Raw genomic sequence first — 15414 nt, forward strand, 5'->3', positions numbered from 1 at the left:
ATCGGTTAATATGTTATCGAATCGTTATCGAAATATTTGGAAACTCATGAAAATGAAAATGAAAACCTATGAAAAATTAATTATAATCCAAACTTATTTATCGGTTTTTTATTGTAAAATATAAATTCAGTTTTAATGTGTCGGAAAATCAATATATTAATGCAGCGGAAAACAAATTCTTCTAAATCTTCTCGATTTATAATTAATAACAATTTTTACATAATGGGATTAATTTTTATTTCCAGAATTTCACGTTAAATGATTTCTATTTGCGGGGGCATTTCTAAATTGGGGCAAAAATCGAAATTTATTTCGAAATATCCTAGAGATCTTCATTTATTATTTTTGATAATATTTATACAAAAACAATGCCACAATGTTTTTCAAGCTATGATTTTTGAAGCGTTTATCAATGCGCATTATTGAACTACGATCCTAATTATTCGCTCTAACTGTTGTTCATGCTTCGATAAATTTCATGGTAAAATCATCTATGTTTAAAATTTTATAGCAGAATCATCGAAACCATAGATAATAGATAATATTTACATAGATACAGATTTAGTGATTATTGAAATTTCAACGCCCAAAACTCAAAAACGTTTGAATCAGGATGCTTAAATCGACAAAATATGGGCAAATTTGACCGAGATCCAACTTTCATAAGATTAGGGCGGAGTCTTTTGCTAATATAGTTTTGTTTGTAGTTATTTGGAACACCCACCCTACGGAAGCCTGAATGGCTCACAATCAATATATCAGAAAGTGGCGCTACAATAGACTAGCTTAGTTTTTAAATGTGTACTACCCACAAGTAGAAAACCAACTTTTAAAAAGCCACTAGTTCACTTTCAACAAGTGCACTTGTGACTTGTGGTATTATGGAAACGAACCTTTTTGAAGATGTCAGTTGGTGATGATTATCCTTTAATTAGGCACTACCGAAACTGTCTGGAATTATTAAAAATTATATAATTTGTCTTATGTAGTCAGTTTAAAATTTTCTTTAGTAATATTTAAAAAATATAATGCTTTAATTGTTGATGTTTTTCTTTTGCATTTGCACATTTCTAGTTTCTAACCTTTAAAAGTATTATTAAATGTTTATTAAAACGTTATAATTAGTAATCTGCACATGACAAAATACCGACATCTTCAAAAAGGTTCGTTTCCATAATACCACAAGTCACTTGTTGAAAGTGACCTAGTGGCTTTTTCAAATTTGGTTTTATACTTATGGGTAGTACACATTTAAAAAATTAGCTAGTGTAGCGCCACTTTCTCATAAATTGATTGTGAGCCATTCAAGCTTCCGTACCCACCCTGTATGCAAAAATTTTGAATCTTAATGATTACATAAATCAAATAATATCCATAAATTACATAAAAATTGTCATCCTAATATGTGTTAATTAAAAATAATATGTATATAAGGCATATCAGAATTGATATCTATGTAAATGAAATTGTTTTAATTTTATTGTATTTAAAAAACATAGTTAAAGTTGCATACTTTTTTTTAAATTTATGTTTTTTAGTCGTTTAGAACACTTCACCAAATATTTACGAGTTTTGTGGTGTCAGATGTGGTGAAGCTGCGGGAGTGTGAAAAACTTCAAATAGCCCAGTGCACAATTTTATTTGTTAAACGGATTTAATATCATTAATTATGTTTCAATTGTTTTTGTTTTTGTTGAGTATTGGAATTTGTTTGGAGGCACATCCTTTGCAATTGGAATTCAATTTCGATGATAATATTATGGATGGCATTTTCGTTCGAATTTATACGTATGTGTGAATTTTTTCTAAATTTTTTTATAAAACTAATAAAGTTTTACTGCCATCTATTGAGAGAAACAAAGATTTTAAGATAAAAAGTTTTTATAAAAGTCTAAAATTATGTACTAATTGACTGACACAACCAAGTTAATAGATTGTATATTATTAAAAGCAAAAGAATGTCATATGTCAAAATACATTTTTAATTTAACCCTTATATAAGAATGAATTTTGATATAAATGTAAATGAAAGGTTGATATTGTACAAATATTTTTAGTTTATTTTATTGTTAATTTCTTCTAGATTTAAAAGTTTGGTAATAAATGCTATAATTAAACTTAATAAGTGTAAAATACTTATTATTCGAATATATCTATAGCCACCAAAGGGTTAAATTATTTTGTTATTGTCCTCCACGCGAGGTAAAACTGTATGGTATGCCATTTGAAAAAATAGATCGTATGCACGAAGAAATACGATTTTCCATTTTGAAAAATGAAATGGAATGTATTTCCCCGCTTCAAATTACAAATAAATGCTAGGCTTCAAATTCAATTTCTATAAAAACATTAGTTAGTCTTAACCATTTAAAATTTTGATTCAATGTCACTAAAAACGGTCAAACTAAACTTGAAAATATTAATTTTGTTAAAATTTCTCATAAATTCGTAGAAAAAAATCACTGAGTACGAATTAAAAATGAGCTTTACACGGTATGTTTTCTTTAAAAGCTTTCATTCAACCTCATAGAATTTCGCAATTAAAAATTGGCTCACTTCTACTGAAGTTATCGGGCTAAAATTTGGCACAAACGTTTGGTTCTCGTAACCATGCAAGATATGGTATGACTTGATTTTCCCGTTGCTGTGCCCGTCCACCATATTTGATATACATACATTTTTTAGTTTTAAATTAAAAATTTAAATAAAAGATACTTTTTAGGGACCAGCTTTGATTGTACTAACATGACCATTTGTAAAAGGTTGGGACGATTCGAATCATCTTTGACATTTTAAATGTGTCCAGCTTAGAAATATTAATGTATGAGGTACCCATAAAAAAAATTATTTTCTATGATTAGATACTAATAAAATATTTCTGCCGTTTCAAACGTTAAATATTGAAAAATGATACAGCGAGCTCTGAATATACATATAGACTTTTATTTTCAACTACTCAAAACTTTTAGATAAATAAAAGCATGTTAAAAAAATTTGTAATTTATTTAATAAATTTTTAATTTTCTAAAATATTTTCGATGTTTTATGGTAATCAAATTTCAGATAAACACTCACCTCACATGTAGGGCAAACTAAAATAATAGTTGTTTTTTTTCGAATCATTTAATTAATATTCTAAAAATTAACTATCTCTATATATTATAAATGCAAAAGTAAGTATGTTTGTTTGTTTTTTACGCTTTCACGCTTAAACTAGCGAATGGTTTTTAATGAAACTGTACAGCAATATGGCTCATACTTCAGAATAACACATGAGATATAATTTATAAAGATATATTAATAAAAAATAAAAAAAACTAATTTAATTTGACATTACCATAAATTTTAAAAGATTTCTGTTAAAATAGTCAATATAAAATATTCCACGGCCATCTTTTCTGATATACTCAATAAATAATTACGACTATTATACATTTAAAAAAATAGAAAATCATACATATATTTTACCTGTGTAAAACAATCCTTACCATTAGTTCGAGTGTTATAGATAGGGGATAAGCGAGAGCAATCTTTATCAATCTTTACTTTTAAACCCAGCGAAGCGGATGGGTATCACTCTAGTAGTCTATAAAGTATAAAAGTGTTTATGTAAATTGCTTAAAATATGCTACCAACTTTATAGTGTTGATGGAATTATTGGAAGAATAGAAATTCCTTCTATTTTTGGGGGCTGGATCCGCGATTGAAATTTCCTGTTAATTTGATAAAATCTATCTTTATACATATCACGGAGATTGTATGGAATTAACATATTAAAGTTTTAATTAGTTTTAATTTGATTTCAAAAAGTAGAAAAAAACTGGTCAAGTACCTACTCACTCGAAATCATCATTTAATATACATCTAAATTTTTAAATATGATCCTTTAAAGCCATTTAGCTATTTATTTTGAGTTATCGTTTTTAATGTAATTATTTTAAATATTAAAATATACAAATTGAAAATTGATGATTCCAATTTCAGGAATTTTAATAACAATTTATCAAAGTTGTAATTTTTTTTAAATCTGTTTATTTTATATTGGAAAGTTTCAAATGAAAAATATTTCGAATATTTTTAGAAATTAAAATATTATTTTACATATTATAACGCCATTATGTAATTTTTTTATCTCCTCAATTAAGAATTATTATTTCTGTGTATGTTCTCGCTTGAACAACATAATTTAAATCATTCAGAAGCATTAAAATTGAATAACTTTTAAAGCAAAGTAATTATAGGTTATTCTACGATAAGAGGTACTATGTGTGATAACCATTTTGCAAGTGAATTTTACAAAATTTCAAAAACTCCCGACAAATTCAATTTATTTTTTTGTAAACCGATTTTTGGAAACTTAGCTATAAAATGTTCTCAATCGGTTCGATCGGGCTACGATGTCACTGAGAAACACACAGACGCACAGATAAACACTTTAAACTTATAACACTCCTTCTTAAATCAATATCAAAGTGATGGTCAAGGACATCAGATGAGATGAAAAGGATACTTAGAGAGCTATCATTTTTTGGGACCAATTTTTGGGAATATTTTAATTGAAATTGAAATATTTGAGTTGACTTTGTTCTTTTGAATTATTGCATTGAATTACCTAATTATTTTAATATTTCACTTTTCGAAATGAAATGCGCCAGATTTATTTGACCATACGTGTTAAAATTACATATAATCCTGAATCACCTTTTCCAAACTGAATCAATTTTGAAAATCATCGCCAATTTTTTAGTTTTTTCGGGTGCGGAAAACTAAACTCACACTTGAAAGATAGTTATACTCGCCGTTAAACTACCTTTCAAACGGAACCAAAAAAATTAAAATCAGTTCAGCAGTTTAGGCACTACGATGCCACAGACAGACAAACACACAGACACTCACATAGCGGTCAAACTTATGACACACCATTTTTAAGTTCGGGGGTTAAAAATGGATGTTTTTATGCAATAATATAAGCAGTATCTTAATTCACTTTATAGAATGAATTACGATTAAATCTTCAATTAAAACAAATTTTCTTGAAATTAAAAATTTAATCACTTGTATACATTGCCATTATCCAAGAGTAAAATTTAAAATATATTTTGGACATAGGACTTACTTTTGTTTTTAATAATATAAAATTTATTTTGATTTTGAATAATTTGTACATAATGTTTAAACTTTTAAAGATACTTCTTTTCTTAAAACCATCTAATTTATCTTGTTTTCTAACTATTGATTAATAACATATTAAAAGTAATTGCAACTTCATTCATTGCTCCGTTACCGACTAACGCATCAAAGAATACTTTTTAAAAACAAGAATAGCATAAAAATTGTTCGACTTTACCTGTGTTTTGTACAGTTCTTAAGTATTTGAAAAATTTCTTGTACTCACCTAAAAAAGAAAAAAAAACAAAATTAAAATCTTCCAAATTTGGCATATTAAAAAAAATCTTAATACATAAAATGATTTCAATAAATTTATTGATTAGTGAATGTCAATTTTTTTACGAATTTAACGTTTTTTCATAAAGAGTTGAATTCACTTTTAAGTTCTATAAATTTGTAACAGATGGCGGTGAGAGTTCTAAAATTTCCCTGAAACAAACTTGTTTTTATTTTATGTAAGTATTCAATACATGGCATTGTGTTTAAATTTCAAATATCATTTTTTTTGATACTCGAATTTAGTTCATGTGCCTCACATAAATGCAATTTTCCTTATGAAAAATGGACATTTTGTTAAAAACATTTTTTCGTAAAGACCATTTTCCATGTGCAAATTTTAAACAAATCAAAAGTATCCATTTTCTCCAAAAATAAGTGATAGAAGGTTGTAAAAATTATCGATAACTTGCATGTAATGGTCTGCTGATTCTAATTTCTAAACCAATCCAACAAAATTAAGAGGGCAAAAGGGATCTATTTTTTGTGAAAAATTTGTTTGGTTAATTCATTCAAAGTTAATTCATCATTCCAAAGTGTAGACTATGAAAAACGAAACAAAAAGATTTCGAAAAATATTTTTTATTTTTTCTAACAACCAAAAAAATGGGATCTTTCAGCAATTAACTCAATTAATTGTTATTTTCGCTTGCTATTTCATTGTATTGCCATGGCCTTATGACCGTTTATACAAAAAAAAAGAAGATATTTAAATACAAGATTTTGATTATTTATGTTCACCGTTTAATTTTCTCGATGTTTATAAATTACAATCATTAAATTAAATACCTTATTGACAGTTTGTAAATTTTTTTTTGAGGCTGCAATATTAAAATTAATCGATTAAATTTTGTGTTTCCTCGAAATTTAAAAAAAATAATAAAAACACAAGACAGTTAATTTTAATACATGGCTATTAGTACCAATCATTAAAGTATTATTAGTTTATAAATTTTGTATTTAAATTTATCTCTATATATATTATAAATGCGAAAGTAAGCATGTTTGTTTGTTTGTTTGTTTGTTACGCTTTCACGATAAAACTAGCGAATGGTTTTTAATGAAACTGTACAGCAATATAGCTGATATATCAGAATAACACATGAGGTATAATTCTATATATATTATAAATGCGAAAGTAAGCATGTTTGTTTGTTTGTTACGCTTTCACGCTAAAACTAGCGAATGGTTTTTAATGAAACTGTACAGTAATATAGCTCATACTTGAACAACACATGAGATATAATTTATAAAGATATATTAATAAAAAAAAAATTTTTTAATTAATTTAATTTGACATTACCATCAATTTCAGATTTCTGTAAAAGTAGTCAATATAAAATATTTCACGGCCATCTTTTCTGATATACTCAATGTATAATTATGACCATTATACATTTAAAAAAATATAAAACCATACATATATTTACCTGTGTAAAACAAACCTTACCATTATTTCGAGTGTTATAGAAAGGGGATAAGCGAGAGCAGACTTGATTAATCTTTACTTTTAAACCCAGCGAAGCGGGTGGGTATCACTCTAGTAAATGATAAATAAATAATAAATTGTGAGAAAGTGTTTTTTTTTACGAAATGACATCGGATAATTTATGTAAAATGAATGTCATGTATTATTGTATAGTACGCACGTGCGATTTTTTGTACTTATCATGTATATGTTTCGGTCAAAGTGACTAATTCATTAGCATATTTATTGTTAGTAAAGGAAGTGTTTTTTTAACCTGTTATAAGCATTTTGCTCACGCTCGATTTAAAATATAAATAACTTTTTTTTTTGTCAAATAGTATAAAAAAATTGGGAAAAACTTTGGGGGTCATTTTCTCCAAAACTATAAAAAATAGTATGTTGAAAATTTTCAAGGTTATTCGAAAGATTCGAAAATATTTTCAAAATCATTCTCATTCAATCAAATGAAAAAAAAAAAACCGACTCTTAAACCGTTAGATATCAAACAAAACAGAATGTAAAAGTTTCTAAATTTCGAAAATTTCGAGAGTATTTTCTGGAATATTTTTCTAGAATGTTTCACATAAGCTGATTTGGAGAAAATGACCACCATATATTAGAGGCAGGCTCAGAACAAGTGAGCAAATCTCTCATTGTGCGAATAAAGATTACCGAACGATTGACGCGAATGCTGACGTGTTAAAGCAATTTTCAGAACTACACAAGTTGTGGGGAGTCAGTTGTAGCGTGTCAAAAGCAATAAAATTCAAATTCAAGAATTAACGAAATTATTTTTTTAGGAATCGTCAATATTACGAATACCCGTATCGAGACGCTCATTTTCTGCTAACCTCTCAATATTACGATCAACAGAAACCAACAGTCTTCTATTGTCATGGATGGACCGAATCAACAAATTCAAGTTCAACTCGAACAATTATAACAAGTATGAATTCAAAACAAAAATAATCTTATCTATTATAATTTAGACCAAATTAAATACGTTTTCAATAAATAATAAAATTATGAGAAAATGAATAAAAAAAAAGTTTTTTTTAACGTACCGGCAAATAATTATGATTGAAAAGATACCGTTTTTTTAGGGTTCCGTTGCCAAAACAAAATTATATTGTATCATTAACACAACATCACGAGAATGTAGAGAAGAAGCTTGCCTGTACTAGCCTGGGTGTTTTGTGTTGCTTTTGAATCGAGTACACAAAACCACATTTTTTTGCCTCGCTCGACTATCTAGTCGCAGAAACGATGTAATGAAGTTCGAAACATTTGAGCAGTAAGTCAGATTTGAATGCGGTTTTCGGCATTCAATTCGTTAGAGTGTCAGGAAATTTTGTGACCTAATGAATATTGAAGAAAATAATTCCAAACTTGTTACTCGTGGGTTTTTGTTGGTCGCTGACCACAAATATCGTTAGAATTGGTCTCCGAGGTACCTGGTGCTCAAGCTGAACAGTATCCCCTTCGTTTTCTGGAGTTTTCGGGAAATTCTTTATAATATCGGTCCAAACTCGTTACTCTGAGGTCTTTGGGGTGGCTGAGCACGAATATCGCTACAGGATTGATCTTCCAAGATTCCTAGGCACCCCATGCACCAGGTACCTGGTGCGATATCCGTGTTCAGCGACCTCACAATCTCCCGGGTAACAAGTTTGAAATCATTTTCATCACTATTAACCGAATTGTGAATTTAGTAGATATATTTACGGTTGATTTAAAATTCAATTATAAAATGCATATTATTTATGTAAATTGCATATTTTTAATTATTATTGAAAGGTCACAAAACTTTCTGAGGCTCTAACGAATCTAATGCATTCAAATCCGACTTACGGCCTAAATTTTTTGAACTTTGACCCTTTTTTGTGTTTCGTTTATGCGACTAATGTGCTACATCGTCAAAGTGTGGAAGTGGATTTTAGAAGTAAATTTACACATGCGCTTATCCAACATACTCTAGGACTCGTAGTCTAGTCACAGCAATTAAATATTCAAGATCATTCGTAAACGGAAAAAAATGTTGAATTTTTTTCCTGGCGTGCGTTATGCTACTTGTATGAAAACTCATATTCCCCTCCAATTTAATATACGTTTCACAGCGTTTAATTTTAACTAAATTTTCTAATAACCTTCATTCAACGGAACCCTAAATTTATGCTTGGTCGACACACTTGACTTTTTTTTTTGGTTTAATTCGATAAACTAGATTTCAAGTGTATTGTTTCCGAAAAAAAGAAACTATTCATAAGAAACGTAAATTATCTTTTTCTACAAAATAACGAAGATTAGAATCGAAATATAAGAACAATAGTTGATTGTTTCGTATTTGTATATATTTTTGTTTTTTTTTTTAGTGTGTTCAAACGACCTTGAATTTTATTTTATAATATATTAAATTACCTATATTAACACTTGCATCATGTAATTTGGGAGTATTTTAAAGGCTCTCATGAATATATTTTGATATATTTACATAATTTGTTTTTATAGTCTTTTATTTAAATATGATAATTTTGTTTAAGGATGTATGAGCACTGCCGTCATATTTAGTTCACGTGTTTTAATTCGAATTCAGCTATCATGTCATATTTCCTTTTCATTCGGCTCTTCTTATTATTTAATGTTTCCTATTGAAATAAGTTTTTAACCCCCGAACTAAAAAAGGGGTGTTATAAGTTTGACCGCTATGTGTGTTTGTCTGTCTGTCTGTGGGATCGTAGCGCCTAAACGGATGAACCGATTTTGATTTTTTCGGTTTTGTTTGAAAGGTAATTTAATGGAGAGTGTTTTTAGCAATCAAGTGCGTTAGGGTTTCGTACCCGAAAAAAACTAAAAATTGGTCTATGATCTTCCAAATCGGTTCAGTTTGGAAAAAGATTTAAGGAAAAAGGCAATTTAATGGAGGGCAATCCATAGCCGAAAAATTTTTCGGTAAATGTCACTTGTCTTTTTAAATAATTTTGAATAAATGAAATATGTACATTAAAGGGTTGGGAAGGGGTTTCGGTATGTCGAAATTACCAAAAGAAACTTTCTTTAACCTCTAGCTCAATTTGGGAAAGTCTTGGAGGTGCAAAAGGCTTAAAATCGAAGATTCTTTCCGGATAAAACTGAGGACAAAGAGGGCTATAAACTTTACACCCCCAAAAAGAATTTTCTTAGTCTACAAGGCCACACTAACTTATCCCAAAAGTCTCAAAGTCCCAAAAAGAGCCATGATATATTCAAAAAGAAGTCTTCTAGCTCAATTTAGAAGGACTGTAGAGATGAGAAAAGTTTTTAAAACGTCGAAAATGGCGGTTCTCCTTGGAAATCCCTTCCAAGTGATTGAAATCAACTGCCACTATTTTAACATCGTTCTATCTAGTAAACATCCTTCACACCAAATTTCATCTCATATTAACCAATGGGGGCTGCTGGAAATGCACAAATGTAGCGAGAGAAGTTGCTTAAAAAAATATTGCATTGATATACTTTTCAGACATCTGTGAATGATGTCTGAATGATCCACGATATTAAAAATGTGTACCGATTAAAACTAGAATTTAATAAATGGTTTATGCCATAAACTCAATTTTACCAGTGCTCATACATCCTTGATTGCATATAAAGTACTAACAATGCATTTTGTGAATTCTATGAATGAGAGTTTATATTTTTACCACTGTAAAAACACTTTTTTTATGTGTTTCCAAAACTTTTCAAGCTTTTGGAGGTTTCAGATTCATATCAAAATAATTTTTATTCAAAATAAACTTTGTTTTAGGTTATATTGAAAGAGGTGGATGGAACATAGTGGCATTCGATTTCTCAATTCTAGTTCATGATTATGAAAACTTTACAGGTCCTACGCGTGACTTTATACCAGCAGAATCAGCGATGCTTAACTATGTGTCAAAAGTATATGCTATGGAAGGTTTAGCCTTAAGTTATATCGATTCAGTACGGAATTCTTCAAGAATTGGTAAAGTAAATTGAAACAAAACTAACCCATAAAAACCAAGTTTTTATTATACTGTCTTTCTTAAAATTTATTTGCCTGCAAAAGTTTCAGCTCGATTAGATCACGGGAAATGTTTTAATCACATTTGCCCATATTTTAACCCATCCTTAAAGGTTTATATATTTCAATATATACAGAGTATTTAAAAATTGATTAAGAGATAAAGGAATAATAATTTAGTTTTTGTATTTCACAGAAAATAGAAAGATAATTAATAAAATTTTGGTTTTTTCACGAAATTCCGTATTTAGGTACTGCTATCGGAGAATTATTGGCAAAATACGTTGAAGACGGAATGCCCTTAAAAACAATCCACGTAGTTGGACATTCTTTGGGCGGGCATATCGTGTCATTTATTGGCAAAGCATTTAAACAACATTTTAATAATGAACTTCGCTTACCAAGAATTACAGGTATGCTAACCAGCAACGAAAATTTAACCAAATGGTTGGTTATTTAATAAATTTTGTTTTTTAGCTCTTGATCCAGCTGGACCAATATTTGTTTTGAAATTTTGTCCAAAATTGGAAAAAGGAGATGCTGATATGGTTGATGTGATACATACTGATACCAATTTATTTGGATATCCCACAAATTTGGGGAATGTGGATTATTATCCGAATATGCATTTACTGATGGGCGGTCAACCTGGATGTAGTAATGCAGAAGACGGCCGCATAGAGGGTCCAGGTAAGTATCCTTTTTTTAGGTATTAATATCCCAAATAATTAGTACTTCAAAAAAAAAGGAGGAAAAGACAAAGCATTTTAACAGCTTACGGCTTTTTATAATTACAAGACCCTTATAGTCTCTCATTTAGTGAGGAGCGTATCCAGTTTTGACTCCAGAAAAGAATTTTTGGATAAAAGATTTTATAATTCATCAGTTCAGGTTCAGAAAGTGGGCAACTTTCATTTACGATTTTTGTCAATATATATGAAATTATTCGTCAAATCGTAAAAAGAATTTCCATTTTTAGGCCAAAATGCCACTAGGAAACAATGTTTTATCCATATCGGAAACAAGGTAAGACGATTTGTAGTTCACCAAAACTTCGAAATGGCAAAAACAAAAAATCGCATACACAAGCACCTAAATAACATACATTCCAAGGGCTTCCAATTTGATTGATTTTATTTTTCAGGATGTTCGCACTATCGATCATGGAAATTTTACAGCGAATCAGTTCTAAATCCAACAGCATTTCCCAGCGTACGATGTATTAATAAATATGCATTCTTATTTAACTATTGTGACAATGATAGCCTGACGTATATGGGATACCTTTATCCAGACAAGTATGCTTACTTCTCGATTCAGCTCCATTGATTCTGAAATTGATTCATTCAATTCAAAGCGCTCAATTATCTCTAAATATCCGATAATTTGCATAATCCTCAAATGCTTATTTATTATCTTTGATAATAATTATTCGTTGTGTGCGTAGTCATAGTAGGGACAATAAAAACGATGCCAGCGCTTCCAGTGAAAAATTTTGACGATAAAGGAAGCTGTTATGACTAATTTGCAGTTCTTTACATGTTAAAGTTAAAGAAAATGTCAAATTAAAATTATTGAAAAACACTAATTAATTAAACTTAATGTATTAAAAATTGTGAAAATAAGAAATCAAATTACACAAATATTATTTTTCAAATGTAAATTATCATAATTATTTATTTAAATTTGTGAGACAATAATATTAAATTTTCAAGTCTTAAATGCAATCCATACAATCCTATAATTAAAGTAGTTTATCGTTACCATGGAAACGCCTCCAATAAAACTCATGCACGGTGCGAATATTAAAAAATCATTGCGTCTTAAAAAAATTCTATTGAATGAATCAATTCCTAAATCAGAATCATTAAATCCGATAGAACTTCGAATCAATAAATTTTTGATATTTTTTTTGTAGGGGCGACGGAGAATACTATTTAGAAACAGGTCCTCGGCAACCATTTGGAATGGAAATGGATGGAATTCCAAATTTACCGATTGAAATATACGATTTTGATGAAATGTAAAAGTTTTACTCAAATTATTTTAACGTACAAATTTAATAAAGAGTACAAATTTAGTAAAAAATCATTTTGGTGGATTCAAACAAAATTAACATAAATCCTGCTTGTTTCCGTCACACGATTGATTTCTAGAACATAAACGCTTTATCACACCTTTCCACCGTAAATTTCCCATAAACAATTATATGGGTATATCATTTATATATGTGTGATATGTATGTATGTGTAATGTGACAGAGTAATCAACACTGTCTATACATGGTATTTCAACAATTTACTCAGTCAATTGTTTGTTTTCACTTGTTTTTATTGACTTTGTGACCTAACATGGTGAACAAAAGTTGGAACCACTCCCTTGGATAATTTCTGCGGGCGGGCATGCAATTATCGCCATTAAAAAAATGTGACAAAGGTGATTGAAAATAAACAAAGGTAAATGATTTCTACTTAAATGAAGAACATTAACTTTTTATTCACTTCACGCCAAACAAGAATAATGAAGTTAGTGTTGAATGTAGATAAAATTTATTAAAAATGAAGTTAGCTAGTTATCAAATTACTTAATTTGAATAAATATGTCGGTAGTAATATTTGTTTACAACAAACTGTTACAAGAAAACAAGTCACATTAAAATGTAATATAAAAATAAATATATAAAAATCAGTGTAACATTTCATTAAGAAAACCGGAGGTTTATGTCGTTGCTTTGATGTGTACGCCGGACGCGTACAAAATATATATACATAGAACAAACATATAGTGTGAGACCTGAGACTGTGAGCACAGATAGTAACACTTTTTTAAATGTGTATGAGAGTCATTGTTGGCCGTGTGTCAAAATACAAAATATTTTTAACACATTGAGTATAAAATAATAACCTAGTGTACAAATCATTCGTTTAGGATTCCGTATAGTTAGAAAAAAAAATTGTAATTTTAAGGTACAAGCTTTTATTGTACTAAAAAGTAGAAAATAATTTTACCTATGAGTCACTGATACTCGACTATTTGTAAAAGCTTGAAGCGCTAAATATCAAGAATGAATCGAAAAATAATTAGGCATGTGGAGTAGATGAGGCGATGAGAAATTGAGCGAATGAAGCTTTTACAAATAGTCGGGTATCAATGACTCATAGATAAAATTATGTTCTACTTTTCAGTACAATAAAAGCTTGTCCTTTAAAAAGAATTTTTTATTAAAATTTTAAGACTAAAAAAATTGATATATATATCAAATATGGTGGAAGCGATGGGAAAATAAGGACGTCATAACTTAACCATGCATTGTCATCCAAACTAAATGTGCATGCAAAATTTCGGCTCAATCGGAAACCCGGAAGTAGATCAAATTTGACTTGCAAGATTTGATTACGTGGAACTAATTAAAAGCTTGTTATAATATCGAACATGATTTTCACGAATTTTCCAATCTTAATCCATTTTATTTAGTTACCAACAAAATTGTGTCATTGGAAAATTAGTTTTTAGTAAAACATGGTTTAAATATGAATAATGTCAGATTATTAATAATAGACTTATCATTTCCATTACAATATTTTCAGAATTATAAATTCCATTATAAATAATCCAGGAAAGTCCATAATATGATTTCAGGAGACGAATACATTAAAAATATTTACAACATGAACTAATTTTTTGTAGGATCAGCAACTGTGATATTAAGAAAATATTTTTATGTTGTTACTTTTCGTAACTACTCTTCAACCGTAAATTTGGTTGAAAAATTTTCCAATTTCACATATAAGTTCAGCTATAATTTAACATCTGATTCCAAATAGAACGTTTATTCACCACTTAACAATAATTTTTTTTCCAGTGGCGATACATAGTTAAAATATAGACAACATACTTTGTCTATTTATTAACATAAGTTTAAATATGTAGTTTATGTTTCTGAGTTTGTATAATGTTCATGTTTTACAACAGTATTTTTTTTTTTTGTATATATTTAATAGGCAATATTATTTTTAGGCTATAGCTAATTTAATTTTAACATTTTAACGTTTTTTTTTATTTTGTGTTCCCGCCCCGTGTCGTGGATATGGGATTGTCAACATAACATATTCGTTTATTTACTAACACACATAATTTAAAAAAAAAATTTGCGTATGTTTTTTTACACGTTGTAAATTACCTAATCAAAACATTTGTTTTTGTTATTTACGGTAAATTTACATGTTATGTGAATTGTAGGCGTACAATAATTTTATTTTACTTGGGTTTACACTTTAGTTTTACTCAACTACCAACTGGACTGATTATAGTACGAATTTCTCGAAAACTCCAGAAGGCGGCGGGGATACCGATGCATCAGGTACCTCTGAGAAGAATTCTGTCGCGTTACTCGTGTTCAGCGATCTCAAAAACCCCCTTGTAACGAGTTTGGACTGGTTATATGACGAATTTCCGGAAAACTCTAGGAGGCGATGGGGAT

General features: G+C 28.9%; 1 protein-coding gene across 1 annotated transcript; it reads left to right on the forward strand.

Moving 5' to 3' along the window:
• Positions 1–1750: 1750 nt before the first annotated feature.
• LOC123303050 (phospholipase A1-like) lies at positions 1751–12961 on the forward strand. The gene is made up of 7 exons (XM_044886147.1): positions 1751–1788; positions 7714–7859; positions 10698–10895; positions 11186–11347; positions 11412–11624; positions 12079–12232; positions 12853–12961. Exons 1-7 carry the CDS (start codon positions 1760–1762, stop codon positions 12959–12961), a joined length of 1011 nt encoding a protein of 336 aa, XP_044742082.1. The 5' UTR covers positions 1751–1759.
• The last annotated feature ends 2453 nt before the right edge of the window (positions 12962–15414 follow it).

This window comes from Chrysoperla carnea, chromosome X, assembly GCF_905475395.1.
Source record: "Chrysoperla carnea chromosome X, inChrCarn1.1, whole genome shotgun sequence".
NCBI lineage: Eukaryota > Metazoa > Arthropoda > Insecta > Neuroptera > Chrysopidae > Chrysoperla > Chrysoperla carnea.

What these genes read in the sequence shown, in the direction of transcription:
- LOC123303050 (XM_044886147.1), top strand. Translation starts at nt 1,760, where the DNA reads ATGGATGGCATTTTCGTTCGAATTTATAC. An exon ending in TCGCTTACCAAGAATTACAG is followed by an intron (nt 11,348 to 11,411) that starts GTATGCTAACCA and finishes TTTGTTTTTTAG; the next exon opens with CTCTTGATCCAGCTGGACCA. An exon ending in GGATACCTTTATCCAGACAA is followed by an intron (nt 12,233 to 12,852) that starts GTATGCTTACTT and finishes TTTTTTTTGTAG; the next exon opens with GGGCGACGGAGAATACTATT.